The sequence below is a fragment of the Rhinopithecus bieti genome, unplaced genomic scaffold, assembly GCF_001698545.2.
Source record: "Rhinopithecus bieti isolate Rb0 unplaced genomic scaffold, ASM169854v2 scaffold_13207, whole genome shotgun sequence".
NCBI classification, from domain to species: Eukaryota; Metazoa; Chordata; class Mammalia; order Primates; family Cercopithecidae; genus Rhinopithecus; species Rhinopithecus bieti.
Window position 1 is genome coordinate 5,700,296 of NW_016807866.1, and position 22,535 is coordinate 5,722,830.

Genomic DNA, 22,535 nt, shown 5'->3' on the forward strand with positions numbered 1-22,535 from the left:
CTTATGAAACTTAGTTTGACTGGATATGAAATTCTGGGTTGAAAATTCTTTTCTTTAAGAGTGTTAAATATTGGCCCCCACTCTCTTCTGGGTTGTAGAGTTTCTGCAGAGAGATTCACTGTTAGTCTGATGGGCTTCCCTTTGTGGGTAACCCGACCTTTCTCTCTGGCTGCCCTTAACACTTTTTCCTTCATTTCAACCTTGGTGAAACTAACGATTATGTGTCTTGGAGTTGCTCTTCTTGAGGAGTATCTTTGAGTATCTCTGTATTTCCTGAATTTGAATGTTGGCCTGCCTTGCTAGGTTGAGGAAGTCCTCCTGGATAATATCCTGAAGAGTGTTTTCCAAGTTGATTCCATTCTCCCCTCATTTTCAGGTATACCAATCAAACATAGGTTTGGTCTTTTCACATAGTCCCATATTTCTTAGAGGCTTTGTTCGTTCCTTTTCATTCTTTTTTCTCTAATCTTGTCTTCACGCTTTATTTCATTAAGTTGATCTTCAATCTCTGATATCCTTTCTTGCGCTTGATTGATTTGGCCTATGACACTTGTGTATGCTTCACGAAGTTCTTGTGCTGTGTTTTTCAGCTCCATCAGGTCATGTTATGGTCTTCTCTAAACTGGTTTTTCTAGTTAGCAATTCATCTAACCTTTTTTCAAGGTTCTTAGCTTCCTTGCATTGGGTTAGAACATGCTCCTTTAGCTCAGAGGAGTTTGTCATTACCCACCTTCTGAAGCCTATTTCTGTCAATTTGTCAAAGTCATTCTCCGTCCAGTTTTATTCCCTTGCTGGCGAGGAGTTGTGATCCTTTGGAGAAGAAGAGGCGTTCTGGTTTTTGGAATTTTCAGCCTTTTTGTGCACTGGTTTCTCCTCATCTTCTTGGATTTATCTACCTTTGCTCTTTGATGTTGGTGACTTTCAGATGGGGTTTCTGTGTGGATGTCCTTTTTGTTTACGTTCATGCTATTCCTATCTGTTTGTCAGTTTTCCTTCTAATAGGCCCCTCTGCTGCAGGTCTGCTGGAGTTTGCTGGAGGTCCACTCCAAACCCTGTTTGCCTTGGTATCACCAGCAGAGGCTGCAGAACAGCAAAGATTGCTGCCTATTCCTTCCTCTGGAAGCTTCGTCCCAGAGGGGCACCCACCAGATGCCAGCGGGAGCTCTCCTGTATGAGGTGTCTGTCAACCCCTGCTGGGAGGTGTCTCCTAGTCAGGTGGCAGAAGGGTCAGGGACCCACTCGAGGAGGAAGTCTGTCCTTTAGCAGAGCTCCAGCACCATGCTGGGAGATCCACTGCTTTCTTCAGAGCTGGCAGGCAGGGATGTTTAATTCTGTTGAAGCTGTGCCCACAGCCGCCCCTTCCCCCAGGTGCTCTGTCCCAAGGAGATGGGAGTTTTATCTGCAAGCCCCTGACTGGGATTGCTGCCTTTCTTTCAGAGATGCCCTGCCCAGAAAGGAGGAATCTAGAGAGGCAGTCTGGCTATGGAGCCTTTGCTGAGCTGCAGTGGGCTCCCCGAGTTCGAACTTCCCTACAGCTTTGTTTACACTGTGAGGGGAAAACCGCCTACTCAAGCCTCGTAATGGTGGACGCCTCGCCCCTCACTAAACTTAAGCATCCCAGGTCAACTTCAGATTGCTGTGCTGGCAGCGAGAATTTCAAGCCAGTGGATCTTAGCTTGCCGTGCTCTGTGGGGGTGGGATCTGTTGAGCTAGACCACCTGGCTCCCTGGGTTCAGCCCCCTTTCCAGGGGAGTGAACGGTTCTGTCTTGCTGGCATCCCAGGCGCCAATAGGGTATGAAAAAACACTCCACAGCTAGCTCAGTGTCTGCTCAAATGGACACCCAAATTTGTGCTTGAAACCCAGGGTCCTGGTGGTGTAGGCACCCAGGGGAATCTCCTGGTCTGCAGGTAGCGAAGACTGTGGGAAAAGCATAGTATCTGGGCCGGAGTGCACCATTCCTCAGGGCACAGTTCCTCCCAGCTTCTCTTGGGTAGGGGAGAGAGTTCCCCGGCCTCTTGCACTTCCCAGGTGCGGTGACGCCCCACCCTGCTTCTGATCACTGTCTGTGGGCCGCACCCACTGTCCAAGCAGTCCCAATGAGATGAGCCGGGTACCTCAGCTGGAAATGCAGCAATCACCTGCCTTCTGCGTTGGTCTCGCTGGGCGACAAGCTGCAGACCAGAGCTGTTCCTATTCAGCCATCTTGCCACTCCCCCCTCTTTTGTTCTTAAATGGACACACTCATGCATGTTGTTCCACTTGCTCCTGTCTTGGGGTTGATGAGGATACCTTTTAACGGTTTTTAAAATTTTTTTATTTTTGAGATGGAGTCTCACTCTGTTGCCCAGGCTGGAGTGCAGTGGCTCTCAGCTCACTGCAACCTCTGCCTACCAGGTTCAAGTGATTCTCCTGCCTCAGCCTCCCAAGTAGTTGGGATTACAGATGCCTGCCTCCTCGCCTGGCTAATGGTTTTTTGTATTTTTAGTAGAGATAGCGTTTCACCATGTTTTTTAGACACCATCCACGAAATTTGGTTTGCTATTCTAATTGTTCCATGTGTTTTGTTATTGCTATTGTTTGTTTGTTTGAGACAGGGGTCTCCCTCTGTCATCCTGCCTGGAGTACAATGATGTGTTCTCAGTTCACTGCAGCCTCAACCTCCTAGGCTCAAGGGATCCTCCCACCTCAGCCTCCTGAGGAGCTAGGACTACAGGGGTGCACCACGACGCCAGGAAAATTTTTGTATTTTTTTTTTTTTTTTGTAGAGATGGGGTCTTGCCTTGTTGCCCAGGCTGGTCTCTTGGGCTTGAGTGATCGGCCCATCTCAGCCTCCCAAAGTGCTGGGGTTACAGGCTTGAGACATGATGCCCAGCCCTCTATGTGTGTTTATGGAGGGATTTATGTAGTGGAATTTTTGGGGTGGCTCAAAACCATGCCCCACAGTATCTTTCCAGAATCCTCTTAACCTTAGGAAAATTTGAAGACATATTCACTTGTACAACAGGTTGTGCAGACCAGTCTGTTGTACAATAGTCATCAATTCATCACTATCCTACTGCACTCTCTGCCTCCAATGCCAGGCTCTAATTACACTTGTCCCATTTCAGTTCCTCAAACATGAGCAGCCCTTTCCAAATCTCTAGTCCTCTGCTGCTGTTTCTCTGGAATTGCAGAGTGGTGACTCCCTGGAATGCTGTCCCTCTGAATTCTTTGGAAATTCCTCTCTATCCTGGTTACTTACTTCCTTGGTCAGGCACAATGGCTCACGGCTATAATTCCAGCACTTTGGGAGGCCAAAGAAGGTGGATCGCTTGAACCCAGAAGTTCAAGGCCAGCATGGGCAACACAGCAAGACCCCTTTCTCTATAGAAAATATTTTAAAAATCAGCCGGGTGTGGTGGCACACACCTGTTGTCTCAACTACTTGGGAGACTAAGGCGGGAGGATTGCTTGAACCCAAGAGTTCAAGGTTGCAGTGAGCTATGATTGTGCCACTCTACTACAGGGTGGGCAACAGGTCTCTAGAAAGAAAAAAAATTCCTTTCTCTTTTGTTTCTGTTTGCTTTTTGAGACAGAGTCTCACTCTGTTGCTCAGACTGAGTGCAGTGGTGAGATCATGGCTCATTACAGCCTCAGCCTCCCAGGGTCAAGTAGTCCTCCTGACCTCAGCCTCCCAAGTAACTGGGACCACAGGCATGCATCACCAAGCACAGTTAATTTTTTTTTTTTTTTTTTTTTGAGATGGAGTTCCGCTCTTGTTGCCCAGGCTGGAGTGCAGTGGCGCGATCTCAGCTCACCGCAACCTCTACCTCCTGGGTTCAAGAGATTCTCCTGCCTCAGCCTCCCCAGTAGCTGGGCGTACAAGCATGTGGCACCACGCCTGGCTAATTTTGTATTTTTAGTAGAGACGGGGTTTCTCCATGTTCGTCAGGCTAGTCTCAAACTCCCGACCTCAAGTCATCTGCCCACCTTAGCCACCCAAAGTGCTGGGATTACATGTGTGAGCCACCACACCCTGCCAGCTAATTCAATTTTTTTTTTTGTAAAGATGAGGTCTCCTCGTGTTGCCCAGGCTCGTCTCGAACTCCTGGGTTCAAGAGATCCTCAATTTAGCCTCTCAAAGTGCTGAGACTGCAGGCATGAGCCACTGCACCCAGCCAATTTATCTTTTTAAAAAGAGAGTAATTTGCCGGGCGCGGTGCTCAAGCCTGTAATCCCAGGCACTTTGGGAGGCCGAGACGGGTGGATCATGAGGCAGGAGAATCGAGACCATCCTGGCTAACACGTAACCCGTTCTCTACGCTAAATAAAATACAAAAAACTAGCTGGCGAGGGCGGCGCCTGTATCCCAGCTAGTGGAGCTGACTGCGAGAATGCGTAAACCGGGACGCGGACTTGCATGAGCTGAGATCCGCCATCTGCACTCCAGCTGGGCGATAAGAGTGGAGACTCCGCTCAAAAAAAAAAAAAAAAAAAAAAAAAAGAGGTAATTTTTTTGAGACAGTCTCGCTCTGTCGCCCAGGCTGGAGTACAGTGGCGCGACCTGGGCTCACTGCAACCTCCCTGTCCTGGATTCACACAATTCTCCTGCCTCAGCCTCCCTAGTAGCTGGGATTACAGGCGCCCACCACCATGCCCAGCTAATTTTTGTATTTTTAGTAGAGATGGGGTTTCACCATGTTGGCCAGGCTGGTCTTGAACCCTATCAAGTGAACCCCCAGCCTTGACCTCCCAATGTGTTGGGATTATAGGCGTGAGCCACTGCGACTGGACTTATGCCTTTAGGACTCTTATTTATTTTGAGACAGAGTTTCACTCGTTGCCCAGGCTGGAGTGCAATGGTGCAATCTCAGCTCATTGTAACCTCCGCCTCCTGGGTGCAAACATTCTCCTGCCTCAGCCTCCCGAGTAGCTGGGATCACAGGCATGCGCCATCACGCCCAGCTAATTTTGTATTTTTAGTGGAGATGGGATTTCTTCATGTTGGTCAAGCTGATCTCGAACTTCTGACCTCAGGTGATCCGCCCGCCTCGCCCTTCCAAAGTGCTGGGATTACAGGCGTGAGCCACCGCGCCCGGCCCTAGAACTCTTTTTTTTTTTTTTTTTTTTAAATCATGAGTTAGGTTGATAATTTTCAGGGCAAATCCAAACAGTCTCCATTAATTTCTGTCTTTATTTCGTTAAGGTTTCACATGAACACTGGAGGATATAGTATGGCTTTTTTCAGCGCAAAAATTCACATCCTACTAGGTCAAGTGACGAGTTCACCTGTCTCGGGTATACCGCACCTCGCGCCAGGCTTCAAAAGCTAGATCCCCGAGTCTCGAGGTCCAGCTGGGCGTGGAGACGGGTACGGGCCCGCAGCGCCTAGCGCATGCGCCCTAGGCCCGCAGGGCCCCGCGCTGGAAGCTCAGCTCCCAGTGTACCCTGCTTTAACCAGCCAGGCAATTCACCTTCTTTCCCGAAGCTCCCAATTCGGCATTGCCTGGAGGCGGAAGTGGGTGGGAGAGGCCAGACGTGCGCCCCTCCCCGGAAGTGGGCGGGACCCAAGGGCTCTACAGTCGTTCCGCCGCCGCCCAGTCGGGTTGCGGCGGAGGCCGGTCCTGGCTTTGTAGCTAGCTCAAGATGGCGGCGCAGCCACCCCGCGGGATACGCCTCAGCGCGGTGAGCAGCCGCGAGGGGTGGAGCGGGCCGTGTCCCAGGAGGGCGGGCAGGCGGGCAAGCGAGGGTGGGCCGGCAGTGGGCGGTGGCGGCTTGTGGGGCCGGCGAGGCGGCGGGGGCTGCGGCGGGGCCCGGGGAGGGGCGGCCATCTCGCTCCCGTCGGCGGAGCGGCTAGGCTGTGGGCCGGGCTGCATTCCGTCGCCTCTGCATTGTGTTTCTGTTTTGCTTCGGGGAGGGCCAGGGTCGCGGCCCCTCCTTCCAGCTCCCTTCTAGTCTACCCGCAGCTGTCGTCCGCGGGCGAGGCCTCGGCGGGAGACCGGACTGCTCCGGGGGCCGCGGGGCCCCTGACTCTTCTGCCCGCTGGGCGCCGTGGTGGGAAAGGAGCGGGTTCCGCGTCCAGAAACGCCGGCGGCCTCGACCTCCCGGGGGTGGGGACTGGGCGCCGGGCCTGCCCACGGGCGAGTGGAGTCGGGATGAGTGTGCTTGATACCTGTCAGTGCCCGCAGCTTCCTCGGCAGTGGAAGCCCTGGGGCCCAGACCCTAGATCGCCGAGCTCGAACTCTCCGCTATCCCACGTTGCGTCTGTTTTGGGGCGTTTCGAGTTCTTGGAAACCCTGCGAACATTTCCTGTATCTTAAATCGTAGGGAGCGGTCACACAGGATAACTTGAAATCTCACGTCCAGGAAATGTGGGCGTGGCTTCCCCACCTGATTATCCTAAAAAACTTTACTTCCTTGTGAGCGCAATTGTTGTTATGCTGAAATGTTCCTCTTTTCTGGAGGTTGTTGACTCTTGCCGAAGAATGACTGCCCTAGTGTCACTAATTTTAACATTCGAATGGGTAGTCGCTGCTTGGGATACAAACACGTAGAGAATAATTGGTGCATTGCTCTGCGACTTCTTTCATTCGTTTAGGCAGATTCTAACACCTGGTTTTGACGGACTTTAAATTTTTTCTAGTCCGATCTTTGTGAAATGATATCTGCTTTTACTTGCATTTCCTTGACTGTTTTGTGTGGTTGAGCTCTTCGCGTGTATTAGTCTTTGTGGTTTTTTGTTTTGGCTTTTTTTTTTTGAATTGCCTGTTAATATCCTTTGCCCATTTTCTATTTTTCTTTTGGGAGGATCTTTATTGATTTGTAAGAGTTCTTTACGTATTCTAGATAAAGGTCCATCCTTTGGTTATGTAACTGGCTTATTGAGCGAGCTAGGCTTTGGTAGTTTGAAAATAGAGGACAATTTTATTCTTTCTTTTTTTTTTAACCATTGGCTGTAGACATTAATTATTCCCCACTTGTGTGAATCTGGGTTGACTAACGCTTTCCCATTAGCTTAAGGTATTGTCAAGTCTGGCCTTATCTAGTTTAAAATCTCTATTCTCTCTCCCTCCCTTTTCCCCCTCTCTTCTTTCCCCGCTTCTCTCTCCTTCCCCTCTCGAGGTTGAGTCTTGTTCAGGCCCAGAAACCTGTAGGGGAGAAATGCAGTGAGTTGATTTCCTAACTGTTTCTGTTCTTTGATTCTCTTCTCCCTTCCCGGCCCCCGGGCTCTTGTAGACTCTGGCTCTTCAAGATTGAGGGGAGAAAGGAAGCAGAGATAGTGGTCAAACAGCGTTTAGACACCAGCATTGTTAGCGGGCCCTCTGGGTGTAGCTGCTGTCCATGTGCTGGCTCTTTGTTTTGTGGGTAATATGGGCTGTTGGGAACCTTACTGACAGAAATCTCCCATCTGCAGCCTCTTTGCTTTTGCTTTAGGTCAGGAGTTGGCAAACTACATACAGCTCATGGGCCAAATCCAGCCCAGCACCTGTTTTTATATGGCCTGAAGGCTAAGAGTGATTTATACATTTGTAAATGGTTGAGGAAAGAAAGAAGAATGTTTAGTGAGGTATAAATAATGCGAAATACAAATTTCAGTTCCCATAAAATTTTATTGGAATATAGCCATAAACATTATTTGCTTATAGTTCTCAAATGCGTGCATTAATAGAGATACAAGTTAATGAGCTTATGCATTTGTCAAAAGTCCTACATTTTTAAGGCACAAGGGGTGAACCCTTAGTGTATACACTTTTTGGGGGGGAGTGGGCTAGAGTTTCACTCTGTCTCCAGGCTGCAGTGCAGTGACACGATCTCTATCTCGGTTCACTGCAGCCTCCACCTCCTGGATTCAAGCACTTCTCCTGCCTCAGCCTCCCGAGTAGCTGCGTTCACACACGTGGGCCACCACACCCGCTAATTTTGGTATTTTTAGTATATATAGGGTTTCACCATGTTGGCCAGGCTGGTCTCAAATTCCCGACCTCAGGTGATCCTCCCACCTTGGCCTCCTAAAGCACTGTGATTACAGGCCTGAGCCACTGTGCCCGGCCCAATGTATACACATTTTAAACAGTCATTTAGGAGGTCAGAGATACCAGGATGAAATGCAGAGTGACAAAAAGTTTTTAAATTTTTTGCAAAACCCTGTAATTCTAGTGAAGTGAAATGCATATACTTTGGTTTTTGTTGTTTATTTTTTCAGAAATCCTACTGTGGATTTAGCTGATGTACACTCTTCACCACCTCCCATACTTCAATGCTTTTATCACTTTTTTTGGTTGAATTACTATATGGTTTGTTATTACTCTTACAAATGAGCTAACCAGTGTAGCATGATTGCATTTTCTTTCCTATACAAACCTTATGTTTTCCCTGAAGTTAATTGATTTATATTTTGTTTGTTTAGTTTTTCTCTGTACTGATCATCCAGACATCCAGAGAACTGAGAGCTCTTTTCCAGATGGATTCAGACACACCCAGTGTTTTGTCATTTGGAAGTCAGTTGGGAGTCATCGGCTCAGTTGTAATTTGGGGACTTCCCTTTAACATCTGTCTGGAAATTTCCTTCCTCTTTTCATGTGCCTCCATCTCACATATCCTTCTGTCTGATATGTAGCTTAGTGACTGACATTCTGAAGCCTACTCTCTCGGGTTCAAATCCTGACTCATAACCAGATGTGTGTCCTTGGCCAAGTCATTTAACCTCTTTGTGCCAGAGTTTCCAATCTGAATGATGGCAATAATAATCTTACCCACCTCAAAGTGTTGTTTTAAAAATTACATGAGCAAATAGATAAATAAAAGGGCTGTACGTGCTGTAGGTGCACAATAATGTTTGCTATTTTTGTTACTGTTAGTGGTGGAGAATAGCCACCACTGACAATAAAACCATTTCCAGAAACAGGTGTAGCTTCCTGAAAGAAGGGTTCATGGGAAGAAAAAAAATTTTGTCATTTCTGGAAAATACATTCATGCTACGCTTGCTCTTTCTTGAATTATAATTTGGCTAGATTTGCATTCTGGATTGGAAATTCTTTCCGAATTTTAAAAATGTGCTTGATTGTTTAATAGAGGCCGTGCTACCGAAGTGTTTTTCTTGTTTGTTGTTTGTTTTTGAGATGGAGTTTCACTCTTGTTGTCCAGACTGAAGTGCAAGGCTCATCACAACCTCTGCCTACCCAACCTCTGCCTACCGGGTCCAAGCGATTCTCCCGCCTCAGCCTCCCAAGTAGCTGGGATTGCAGGCATATACCACCACATCCGGCTGATTTTGTGTTTTTAGTAGAGACGGGGTTTCTCCATGTTGGTCAGGCTGGTCTTGAACTCCTAACCTCAGGTGATCTGCCCACCCCGATCTCCCAAAGTGCTGGGATGACAAGCCTGAGCCCACGCCCAGCCACAACGCTTTTAATTGTTACAAATAATGTCTTAGTTTTGAATGTCTTTTGAATTCTCCCTGGACAAAATGTTCATTCTTATTGCTACATACATTAACTGTATTATTATTATTATTATTATTTTTTTAAGACGAGTCTCCGTCTGTCCCCCAGGCTGGAGTGCAGTGACGCAATCTCGTCTCACTGCAAGCTCCGCCTCCTGGGTTCACGCCATTCTCCTGCCTCAGCCTCCCTAGTAGCTGGGACCACAGGTGCTCGCCACCATGCCCGGCTAATTTTTTGTATTTTTAGTAGAGATGGGGGTTTCACCATGTTAGCCAGGGTGATCTTGATCTCCTGACCTCGTGATCCGCCTGCCTCGGCCTCCCAAAGTGCTGGAATTATAGGCATGAGCCACTGTGCCTGGCCTAACTGTAGTATATTTGAAGTTTTCTTTTGCTCACTGCATTATCTCTGTTTTCATGTTTCTTTTACTGTGTATTGTTTTTTGGTTTCTAATTTTAAACTCTCTCAAATGTCTGGAAACAGCCTTCTCACTTTTTTTTTTTTTTAAGACGGAGTTTCACTCTTGTTTCCCAGGCTGGAGTGCAGTGGCACGATCTCAGCTCACTGCAGCCTCCGCCTCCCATGTTCAAGCAGTTCTCCTGCCTCAGCCTCCCAAGTAGCTGGGATTACAGGCATGTGCCACCATGCCTGGCTAAGTTTTTGTATTTTTAATAGAGACGGGGTTTTACTGTGTTGGCCCAGCTGGTCTTGAACTCCTGACCTCAAGTGATCCACCCGCCTCGGCCTCCCAAAGTGCTGGGATTACAGGCGGGAACCACCACACCTGGCAGCCTTCTCACATTTTTAAGTGAGACACTAAAAACTGACTGCAAGATTTTCATACGAGAATAGAGCTAGTTTGGTGGGCTTCACTGTTGGGTGATCACATAGGAAGGAGTCATTTTGTTGGGGGTGCTTTATGTTGGTGTCTGTAGACCGTAAAAAATGGGAACTGTTGGACAGTAAGATAAGTATATTTTAAAACTGAAAATTTTAAAAGTAATTTTAAAACCGAGAACAACAAAACAAGATGCAATCCAGAAAGGCCAGGCGCAATTTTTAAGGAACCAAATAGAACTTTTAGAAATGAGCTTCCCAAGGAGGAATTCTACTGTGTGTAGTCTCCTGCCATGGCATAATCCTGGCTGCTAGCTCTTGGAAATTGGCATGAAAGGAAGAAAGTCATATCACATTGTTCAGTTTGCTAACTTGCTGTTTATTTGTTTATTATTGTAATAAAACACATGTAGCATACAATTTATCATGCTAACCGTTTTAAAGTTTCAGTTCAGTACTGCTAAGTACATTCACCTTGTTGTGTAATGATCAGCCTCTCCAGAGCTCTTCTTGATGCTAAACTAAAACCCTGTACCCATTAAATAGTCACTTCTCCAGCACCTGACAAACACCATTCTACTTTCTGTCTGGGAATTTGACTACAGTAGTCCCCACTTATCTACAGTTTTGCTTTCTTCAGTTTCAGTTTCCCAAAGTCAACCATGATCCGAAAGTATTAAATGGAAAATTGTAGAAACAGTTCATAAATTCTAAACTGTGCCCCCATCTGAGTAGTGCCTGGCATGTGAATCATCCCTTTGTCCATTATATCCGCACTGTGGATTTGTGCTGCCAACCTATTAGTCACTTAGTAGCTGTGAGTTACCAGATTCACTGTCGTTGTATCATTCTATTTTATTATGAAATTGTTGTTAATTTGGCTGGGCACAGTGACGCACACCTCAGCACTTTGGGAGGCCAAGGCAGGGGGATCACTTGAGGTCAGGAGTTCGAGACCAGCCTGGCCAATGTGGTGAAACCCTGTCTCTACTGAAAATACAAAAATTGGCCGGGCGTGGTGGCTCAAGCCTGTAATCCCAGCACTTTGGGAGGCCGAGACGGGCGGATCACGAGGTCAGGAGATCGAGACCATGCTGGCTAACACGGTGAAACCCCGTCTCTACTAAAAAATATAAAAAACTAGCCGGGCAAGGTGGCAGGCGCCTGTAGTCCCAGCTACTCGGGAGGCTGAGGCAGGAGAATGGCATAAACCCAGGAGGCAGAGCTTGCAGTGAGCTGAGATCCGGCCACTGCACTCCAGCCTGGGCGACAGAGCGAGACTCCATCTCAAAAAAAAAAAAGAAAAGAAAATACAAAAATTATCTGGGCATGGTGGCGGGTACCTGTAATCCCAGCTACTCGGGAGGCTGAGGCGGGAGAATCGCTTGAACCCGGGAGGTGGAAGTTGTAGTGAGCTGAGATCGTGCCATTGCACTCTAGTCTGGATGACGAGAGTGAAACAACTTCTCAAAAAAATAAAATAGAATAAATTATTGTTAATTTGGCCAGGCTCGGTGGCTCATGCCTGTAATCCCAGCTTTGGGAGACTGAGGCGGGCACATCACTTGAGATCAGGAGTTTGAGATCAGGCTGGACAAATGGTGAAACCCCAACTTTACCAAAAATCCGAAAAAATTAGCTGGGCATAGTGGCACACACTTGTGGTCCCAGCTACTCAGGAGACTGAGGCAGGAAAATCGCTTGAACCTGAAGACGAAGGTTGCAGTGAGCCACGCCACTGGACTCCAGCCTGGACAACAGAGCAAGACTCCATCTCTATATAAATAAATAATACAATGTTAAATTCTTACTGTGCCTTATTTATAATTTGAACTCTATCATAAGTACGTACAGGAAAAAAATCATAGCATATATATGGTTTGGTACCATCTGCAGTTTTAGGAATCCACTGAGGGTCTTAGAATGGATTCTCTGAGTCTGAGGATAAAGGCAGACTGCTGTAGTCATATCAGTGGAATTATACAATATTTGACTTGTGACTGCCTTATTTCATTAATGTCTTCACGGTTCATCCATGTTGTAGTGTGCATTAGGATTTCCTTCTTTGCTTAAGGTTAATATTTTATTATATGTCAGAAGACAACAGTATAAATTTAAATTTTTTTTTTTTTTTTTTTTTTGAGATGAGTCTCACTCTGTCGCCCAGGCTGGAGTGCAGTAGCACAATCTCAGCTCACTCCTACCTCTGCTTCCCGGGTTTAAGTGATTCTTGTGCCTCAGCCTCCCAAGTAGCTGGGATTACAGGTGTGTGCCACTGTGCCTAGCTAATTTTTGTATTTTTAGTAGAGGTGGGGTTTCACCATGTTGGCCAGGCTGGTCTTGAACACCTGATGTCAAGTGATCCACCCGCCTCGGCCTCCCAAAGTCCTGGGATTATAGGTGTGAGCCACCACTACACCCAGCTGTCCTCCTGTATTTTTAATTTCACATTTATATACAGTTGATATGATCAAAAGTATATTTCTTTTGGTCCTGGTTCTTGGCACTGGAGTTCCTGAAATCTTTGGTATTTCCTGATAACCATGAGAAGAACATCTTTTGTTATTTACAATAATAAGCCCCTGCCCTTTTTTTTTTTTTAAGCACACCGGAGTTTATGCTAATTAGCTGACTTTTTTTTTTTTTTTTTTGGAGATGGAGTCCCCCTGGCTGGAGTGCAGTGATGCGATCTCAGTTCACTGCAGCCTCCACCTACTGGGTTCAAGTGATTATTCCGCCTCACCCTCCCCAGTAGCTGGGACAAAGGGACAAAGGTGCGCATCATCACACCTGGCTATTTTTTGTATTTTTAGTAGAGATGAGGTTTCGCCATGTTGGTCAGCCTGGTCTCGAACTCCTGACTTTAGGTGATCTACTCACCTCGGTCTCCCAAAGTGATGGGATGACAGGCATGAGCCACCGCGCCTGGCCAATTTTTTGTATTTTTAATAGAGACAGGGTTTCACCATGTTGACAAGGCTGGTCTCGTACTTGCCTCAGCCTCCCAAAGTGCTGGGATTACAGGCATGAGCCACTGGGCCCAGACTGTAATATCCTTTACATTGTAACTTTTAGCTTCCCTGGGCCACATTGGAAGAAGAATTGTCTTGGGCCACACACATAAAATACACTAACAATAGCTGATGAGGTTTAAAAAAAAAACATTGTAATGATAGCTGATGAGCTACAAAAGAAAAAAAAAATCACGAAAGAAACTTCATAATGTTTTAAGAAAGTTTACAGGCTGGGCACGGTGGCTCATGCCTGTAATCCTAGCACTTTGGGAGGTCGAGGTGGGCGGATCGCCTGAGGTTGGGCGTTTGAGGCCAGCCCGGCCAGCATGGTGAAATCCCGTCTGTACCAAAAATACAAAAAAATAGCCGGGCGTGGTGGCAGGTGTCTGTAATCCCAGCTACTTGGGAAGCTGTGGCAGGAGAATCGCTTGAACCCAGGAGGCAGAGGTTTGCAGTGAGCCGAGATCGTGCCATTGCACTCCAGCCTGGGCAATGGAGCGCGAAACTCCATCTCAAAAAAAAAAAAAGAAAGTTTACAAGTTTGTGTTGGGCTGCATTCAAAGCTGTCCTGGGCCACGTGCACCGCGCGGGCTGAGGGCTGGACAGGCTTGCTTTACAATGAATCAGTGTTTTTTTGAGTTTTGTGAGCATTATAGCACATTGTCAAACATAAAGAGAGAATCATATGAACACCCAATTTATGGTTGGTGTGTCAGAATTACAGGAAGCTCTAAGGGTTTATGGTAGTTGACTAATAATTTTCTTCTTGTTTAGTAGTATAAACCAAAAATAAAATTCTAAGGCTCTTCCAGCCATCTGAGTGGACTTCCTTCTCAGCCAGAGCACTCTAAACATTTAATCTGAAAGACTAGTTCAGGCCATGACAGAAAGTTGGGGTCAGACCTGCTTCATTACTCTCTGGTGTAACATCATATAACAAGGAAAGAAGTCAAAGTAATTCTAAATAGATTTCCTTGTCATATCTTGAAGTTGCCCTACAAAGTTTGTCTCTTGTTGTCTCTTTTTTCTTGTGAAAAAAATGTAAATTGTGTAGAGAATCCCCTTTTCCCTTTTTTTTCTTTTTCTTTCTTTTTTTGTTGTTTTTGAGACGTAGTTTCGCTCTTGTTGCCCAGGCTGGAGTGCAGTGACCCAATCTCAGCTCACTGTAACCTCCGCCTTCTGGATTCAAGCAATTCTCCTGCCTCAGTCTCCCAAGTAGGTGAGATTACAGGCATGAGCCACCAGGCCCGGCTAATTTTGTATTTTTAGTAAAGGTGGGGTTTCATCGTGTTGGTTAGGCTGGTCTTGAACTGCTGACCTCAGGTGATCCACCAGCCTCGGCCTCCCAAAGTGCTGGGATTACAGGTGTGAGCCACCAGACCCGTCCTGAGCCACTGCACCTGGCCATTCCTTTTTTTTTTTCTTTCCAGACCCAGGAGATAGTCAACTAAGAGTCGGGCACCCTTTTCAGTCTCATAAGAAAACATTTTACAGCCTCTTCTGTCTTAAGCCTGCTAGCTAAGAGCTTCCTCTGCATAGTGAAACTTTGGTCTCCACAATCCTTTGTCTTAACCCAAACATTTCCTGTCTGTTGATCCCAGGTGCTTAGACAAACTTAACCAATCATCAACCAGAAAATGTTTAAATTTACCTAGAGCCTGGAAGTCCCCACTTTGACTTGTCTCGCCTTTCTGAACCAAACCAATATACATCTTAAACGTGTTTCATTGATATCTCATACCACCCTGAAATATGTAAAACCAGGCTGTACCCCGACCACCTTGGGCACATGTTCTCAGGACCACCTGAGGGCTGTGTCATGGGCCATGGTCACTCATATTTGGCTCAGAATAAATGTCTTCAAATATTTTACAAAGTTTGACTCTTTTTCATCGACAGTAGCCAGAGGTTTTACACCCCAGGGCCGTGCCCCATGGTTAAGATGTAGATTGGGGGAGGAGTGTATCATTCTTTTATCAATGGTAGAATGATATTTGTACAGGGGAGGAGGTGAGACAGAAAGGTTTTCCTGATGCCTCAGTTTTGAGAAAAGACTTCTTGTGCAAGATGAAGAGCTGGAAATTTAGTTTCATTAAGAACTGTTTGTGATGTGTGCTTTAGAAAGTCTGAGTTACCTATACTCCATATTTCATGGATGTATGCTGTATTTTATGATGTCTGCCAGAGAAAGTCTGAATTGCATATATACTAGTTTGAACAGTCTTCTTCAGGATACCATTTCTCACTTGTGTGCTTCAACTTAATGGTAAATGAAGGTTTGGGAATCGTCCAGAAGTGTGGACAGAGGAAAAGTAGACCTTTCTGACACCTTGTGGCAGCACCTGAGAACTACAGATGTGGTTGGCTTGATCTACAGTCTAATCATATTTTTAGGGCTCTTCACACTGCAAAGTGCTTTCCACCTTTTTCCCCCTAATTAGGAGAGAATCTGTTCAGAATGAACAAAAAAATTGCTTGAAAATTCTCTGGATACTGAAAATTTTAAGGCTCTGCCTTTTAAAACTACTTGTGTGTTTTTGGCCGGGGTACAGTGGCTCACGCCTGTAATCCCAGCACTTTGGGAGGCCGAGGCGGGCGGATCACGTGGTCAGGAGATCGAGATCATCCTGGCTAACACGGTGAAACCCCATCTCTACTGAAAATACAAGAATTAGCCGGGCGTGGTGGCGGGCGCCTGTAGTCCTCAGCTCAGGAGGCTGAGGCAGGAGAATGGTGTAAGTAAACCTGGGTGACGGAGCTTGCAGTGAGCCTAGATCACAACGCTGCACTCCAGCCTGGGCGACAGTGAGACTCTGTCTCAAAAAAAAAAAAAAAAAAAAACAAAACGACATGTGTGTTTTTATACACTTGTACATACCACTATTCAGGAATTTAGAGAATTCCCAATAGCATGAGGTTGACTGGCATATTCTTCCGTAATGAATTGTGAGTAAAATCAGACATAAAAGCTTTGGGAATTAAGACGCAATGCCAATTTGTTGCATTGTGTTCAAACGAAAAACCTTAGACAAGTTAAAGTTTTGTTGAGCTAAGAATGATTCAATATTGGGCATAGTGGCCCACTCCTGGAATCCCAGGACTTTGGGAGGCTGATGTGGGAGGATCACTTGAGGCCAGGAGTTGGAGACCAGCCCGGACAACATAGTGAGACTCCTGTCTCTATAAAATAGTGTAAAGTTAGCCAGGCATAGAGGTGCATGCCTGTGGTCCCAGCTACTCGGGAGGCTGAGGGAGGAGAATCACTTGAACTCAGAAGTTCAAGGCTGCAGTGAGCTATGATTGCACTACTGCACTGCAGCCTGGGCAGCAGAGACTGACTCTGTCTCTAAAAAAATAAGAGGCTGGGTGCGGTGGCTTACACCTGTAATCCTAGCACTTTGGGAGACCAAAGTGGGTGAATCACTTGAGGCCAGGAGTTCGAGACCAGCCTGGTCAACATGGCGAAACCCCATCTCTACTAAAAATACAGAGAATTAGCCATGTGTGGTTGTGCACATCTGTAATCCCAGCTACTCAGGAATCTGAGGCAGGAGAATCACTTGAACCCAGGAGGCGGACGTTGCAGTCAGCCGAGATTGTGCCACTGCACTACAGCCTGAGTGACAGAGCACAATTCTGTCTCAGAAAAAAATAGGACAGGCTTCAGAACCAGAACAGGTTCTAAGCACTCTGACTTGCAACGTGATCAGGCAATATTTATGGACAAAACAAAAGTAAAGTACAGAAATAGTTTAATTGGTTGGAGCTTGGCATTTTGCCTTATTTAAATCATCTGGTGACCTGTGATTGTCTGAAGACGGGCTTCTGCAATGGACTGAGATTCGGCTGTTTGTTACTGGAGTACAAATTCTCCTGTTAGGCATTCAGTTAGTTTTCATACTGTTAGGTTGTAATTCCTTACGTACTGACTGGAATATGGAGGCATTCTCGGGCCAAGTTTAACAATTGGAACTCTTTTTTTTTTTATGAGACGGAGTCTCGCTCTGTCACCCAGGCTGGAATGCAGTGGCGCGATCTCAGCTCACTGCAAGCTCCGCCTCTTGGGTTCACGCCATTCTCCTGCCTCAGCCTCCTGAGTAACTGGGATTATAGGCGCCTGCCACCAAGCCTGGCTAATTTCTTTTTGTATTTTTAGTAGAGACGGGTTTCACCGTGTTAGCCGGGATGATCTCGATTTCCTGACCTCGTGATCCGCCCACCTCAGCCTCCCAAAGTGCTGGGATTACAGGTGTGAGCCACCGCGCCCGGCCAACAATTGGAACTCTTATTTGAATTCTTTGAAGAGTTTGTAGTTGTATACTACTCCACTGCTACAAGTTCAGCTATAATGAACTTGGAGTAAATAATCAAGTCACAGTGCCAGAAAAGCTTACTGATCAAGCCAAGTTAAGTTTATTAGGCCTGATACACGTAGGAGAAAATGCCTCCTTGACAAAGTCTTAGTTGTGTCTCAAAATAGAGAAATTAGGAAATGGTGTTTATAGGATTTTAGGGCCTTGGCTGGATCATTTTAAGCTAGGTCTTGGCAAGGTAGGTCCCTATTTGGGATTGGACAATTATGACATTGTAGACTTAAAGAGGGCAGTGTTGTGAACCAAGTCTTGGTGAGTAAGCTATTTAGTTGGTTCCCAATGTTATCTCCTAAGAATCGAATATTCTAGATTGTATCTTCCAGATGTCTTCTGGATCAAGCAGTTTAGTCACTTTTGTTTGGTCTCAATGTTGTTTAACATGGGGATAAAATACTGGTTTTTATTTTCAAAAGTAAGACCTGAATTAATTTACATGAACCTTTTGTTTGTTTCAGCTTTGCCCGAAGTTTTTACATACAAATTCTACTAGTCACACCTGGCCGTTCAGTGCAGTTGCTGAATTAATAGGTATGTGGTTTGACATTTCGTATACCATTTGTTGCTTACAATTGTAGTTTTTTTTTTTTTTTTTTTTTTTTTTTTTTTGAGACGGAGTCTCGCTGTGTCGCCCAGGCTGGAGTGCAGTGCCGCAATCTCGGCTCACTGGAACCTCCTCTGCCTCCTGAGTTCAAGCACTTATCCCTCAGACTCCCGAGTAGCTGGGACTACAGACGCCCACCATCACTCCCGGCTAATTTTGTATTTTTAGTAGAGACAGGGTTTCACCCTGTTGGCCAGACTGGTCTCAAACTCCTGACCTCAGGTGATCCACCCACCTCCTCCTCCCAAAGTGCTGGGATTACAGGCATGAGCCACTGCGCCCAGCCCTAGTTTTCATTTTTTAATATATTTCTTTGTACACCTATCCTGAGAGAAATGAGTATGTTAAACAAGGATGTTAAATGGAGAGGTATAAAGAAATAATGTAAAAGCCGCCAGAAACTTGATTTAACTTGGTGAAACTGAAAAGTGCCACAATTTAAAGAAATAGTAGAAAGTGAATCTGCCATCCTTGTATGTAGCTTAGCAGAAAATGTTGCTGCCTTCTCATTTATTCATCGATTATTGTGTACCTTCCATTGACAGTCAGATCTCTTTCCCCTATGATAGCCAGGTTAGTCACCCCCTTTTTTTTTCTTTTTCCTTTTTTGAGACGGAATTTCACTCTTGTCGCCTAGGTTGGAGTGCAATGGCGCTATCTCAGCTCACTGCAACCTCGCCTCTTGGGTTCAAAAAATTCTCCTGCCTCAGCGTCCCGAGTAGCTGGGATTACAGACGCCAGCTACCATGCCTGGCTAATTTTTTTTTTTTTTTTTTTAATACAGATGGGATTTCACCCTGTCGGCCAGGCTGGTCTCAAACTCCTGACCTCAGGTGATCCGCCCACCTCAGCTTCCTAGAGTGCTGGGGTTACAGGCGTGAGCCACCATGGTCATCCGTTTTTGTTGTTGTTGTTGTTGTTTTTTTTTTTTATTTGAGACAGAGTCTTGCTGTGTTGCCCAGGCTAGAGTGCAGTGGCATGATCTCTGCTCATTGCAACCTCTGCCTCCCAGGCTCGAGCAATTCTCCTGTCTCAGCCTCTGTATTAGCTGGGACTACAGGCACGCGCCACCATGCCTGGCGGATTTTTGTATATTTAGTAGAGATGGGGTTTCACCATGCTGGCCAGGCTGGTCTCGAACTACCTTCAGGTGATCTACCCGCCTCAGCCTCCGAAAGTGCTCGGATTATAGGCGTAAGCCACCGCACACAGCCTTAGTCCGTCTTTTAATCATCTCTGCAGTGTAGTGGTTTTTCTTCCTTTGTACTTTTTTGGTGTGCTGGGTACCAGTCTTTGCTGTCTCTTCAACATGGAAGGTGTTAATTCTGTAATAGTCAATTAATATATACCAGGATGCAGTTTATTTTCATGTTCTTAAATCTTAGGAGTTGCTAAAAATTGCAGCTTTTAAAGTTGTCTTAAAACATAGTCTTCTATTGCTTCTTATAGGATTGTTCTGAACTAATTGCTCTTTTTTAAAGTGGAAAATCAGAATTTCTTCAAACTTGTGTTTCCCAGATAATGCTTACGATCCTGACGTGAACGCTAAACAAATATGGATTGACAAAACAGTAATAAATGACCATATATGCTTGACATTCACTGACAATGGGAATGGTATGACTTCTGATAAATTACATAAAATGCTAAGGTAGGTAAAAATGTGCCACGCTTCTTAAAATTGTTGCTTTTGCCTAAAGGGTTTCCCATGCCATACTGACTATTCTTGGTTTTTGTTTTTTGAAATGAAATGCTGTATGTACAGTGTGAGCTGTTCTCTAAGAGTCTTCCCATGATTTTCTACTCCTGGTAGATGATTAGTCAGTCCTCACCATTCTCATCACCTACTCCACCCTACCTCCAACTCCCTAAAAGTCCACCATTCCTTTAGAGTTGTAGTATATTTATATCAATTACTGATAACTTTAGTGTAAATTAGGTTTAACAAGTATTTATAATAAAACTTACCACATTGTTGGGAGTAACTTTTAGAGGAAGAGATTCATGGGGTGAAATCTCATGGTCCCAGGAGCATGGGTTATACTCAGCTGTTTAGTCAGGGTGTGCCAGTAATGAGTTTCCATGTTAGTACTTGTGATCCTTTCTCTCCCCTGTTACGTAGATTTGGTTTCCTTCATTTCAGAGCTGGGAAAACACGTCAAGATACATTAAAAGTAATCTGCCCAATACATAAAAAATCAACAACAACAACAAAAAAGTAATCTGCCCAAGATTATACAGCTAGGAAGGGTGAGGCCAGCATTTGAACCCAGGCTTTTTACTTGGTATTACAATTAATGAATTAAAAAAAAAAATTATAGGTATTTATTTATTTATTTTGATTATAGGTATTTATTTTTTAAGATCTTTCTTTTCTTCTTAGCTTTGGCTTCAGTGACAAAGTCACCATGAATGGTCATGTGCCAGTTGGATTATATGGGAATGGCTTCAAGTCAGGTTCTATGCGTCTGGGTAAAGACGCAATTGTTTTTACCAAAAATGGAGAAAGCATGAGCGTGGGCCTTTTGTCTCAGACCTACTTGGAAGTCATAAAAGCGGAGCATGTTGTTGTTCCAATAGTGGCATTCAACAAGCACCATATCCTTTTGGTTGTGCAAAAGCTGTGGAGAAACTGAAGAAATAATTCGGAAACATTCCATTTTTTTGCCTTCTTCCAAATTATTTCCTTTGAATAACACCTATTCCATTTCTTACCTCTGTCCTCTGCATTTACCATACACCTGAGGCTAAGGGTTTGTTCCTTTCTCTTCTCTGTTGGACTCCTACTATGGAAATACTCAATATTTTATGTTAAACTTCCTATACCTCTTCTGTTTAGTTCAAGGTTATTGTAGACTAGTAAGACTTTATGGTCTGGCTTGAAAATTTGACTAGTGACCACGAAAGGCAAGATAACTTTAGGAAAATGCCTTTTGTATGAACACATTGAAATATTGGAAAGTATTAAGTTAGTTAGGAATAATAACCTGCTCGTTTTTTATTCTTTTTTTTTTTTTGAGGCAGAGTCTCACTCTGTCGCCGGGGCTGGAGTGCAGTGGCCGGATCTCAGCTCACTGCAAGCTCCGCCTCCCGGGTTTACGCCCTTCTCCTGCCTCAGCCTCCCGAGTAGCTGGGACTACAGGCGCCCGCCACTTCGCCTGGCTAGTTTTTTTGTATTTTAGTAGAGACGGGGTTTCACCGTGTTAGCCAGGATGGTCTCGATCTCCTGACCTCGTGATCCACCCGTCTCGGCCTCCCAAAGTGCTGGGATTACAGGCTTGAGCCACCGCGCCCGGCCTCGTTTTTTATTCTTCTTGATGTTTGTTTGAAATCAAACCACCATGGTAAAACTTAGAAAATAGGCTGAGCTTGGTGGCTGATGCCTGAAATTCCATCACTTTGGGAGGCCAACACAGAAGGATTGCTTGAATCCAGAATTTAGAGACCAGCTCAAGCAACATAGGGAGACCCTGTCTCTACCAAAAATTTAAAAATTACTTGGTCATGGTGGTGGGTGCCTATGGTCCCAGCTAGGCTGCAGTTAGCCCTGATCATGTTACTGCACTCTAGCCTGAGCAATAGTGAGACCCTATCTCAAAAAAAAAAAAAAAAAACCTTGGAAAATTATGTATAAATAGTTTTTCTGTTATTTAAGTTTACAGAGTTGGTTTTCATATTGTAATTATGAAAAATATGTTGGCAATCTGAGTCTTTAACTTACGATATACGACAGATGATTAATTTAGCAGAATCAAAAGCCAGCCTTGCTGCAATTCTGGAACATTCTCTGTTTTCTACGGAACAGAAGTTACTGGCAGAACTTGATGCTATTATGGGCAAGAAGGGGACAAGGATCATCATTTGGAATCTTAGAAGGTAAATATGGACATAGATGTTGACCGTTTGGGAGTACAGTGCTTGTGCAGGGTGGTGTCCCTACATTCATCTCTCGTTACACACAGTAGAAATACACGGAAAGGTACTCATTTTTTGGTGTAGTTACTGATTTGTCTTTGCCCAGGATATTTTCATATTGTTAAAAAAAATTTTTTTTTTTTTTTTTTTTTTTTTTTTTCGAGATGAAGTCTCGCCCTTGTCCCCCAGGCTGGAATGCGATGGCGCGATCTCAGCTCACTGCAACGTCTGCCTCCCAGGTTTAAGCGATTTTCCTGCCTCAGCCCCCCAAGCAGCTGGGATTACAGGCGCCTGCTACCACATCTGGCTAATTTTGTATTTTAGTTGAGACGGGGTTTCTCCATGTTGGCCAGGCTGATCTAGAACTCCTG

At 45.4% G+C, this 22,535-nt stretch overlaps 1 protein-coding gene across 1 annotated transcript in view; it reads left to right on the forward strand.

Annotated features, from left to right (window-relative positions):
* The first annotated feature begins 5,263 nt into the window (after positions 1-5,263).
* Positions 5,264-22,535, forward strand: part of MORC3 (MORC family CW-type zinc finger 3) — a 57,363-nt gene continuing 40,091 nt past the window's right edge. Inside the window, exons 1-5 of the mRNA XM_017883966.1 lie at positions 5,264-5,666; positions 18,104-18,176; positions 19,768-19,900; positions 20,633-20,847; positions 21,978-22,125. Of these exons, the coding sequence (XP_017739455.1) occupies positions 5,628-5,666; positions 18,104-18,176; positions 19,768-19,900; positions 20,633-20,847; positions 21,978-22,125 (608 nt within the window). The 5' untranslated portion in view covers positions 5,264-5,627. The remainder of the gene's footprint in view (positions 5,667-18,103; positions 18,177-19,767; positions 19,901-20,632; positions 20,848-21,977; positions 22,126-22,535) is intronic.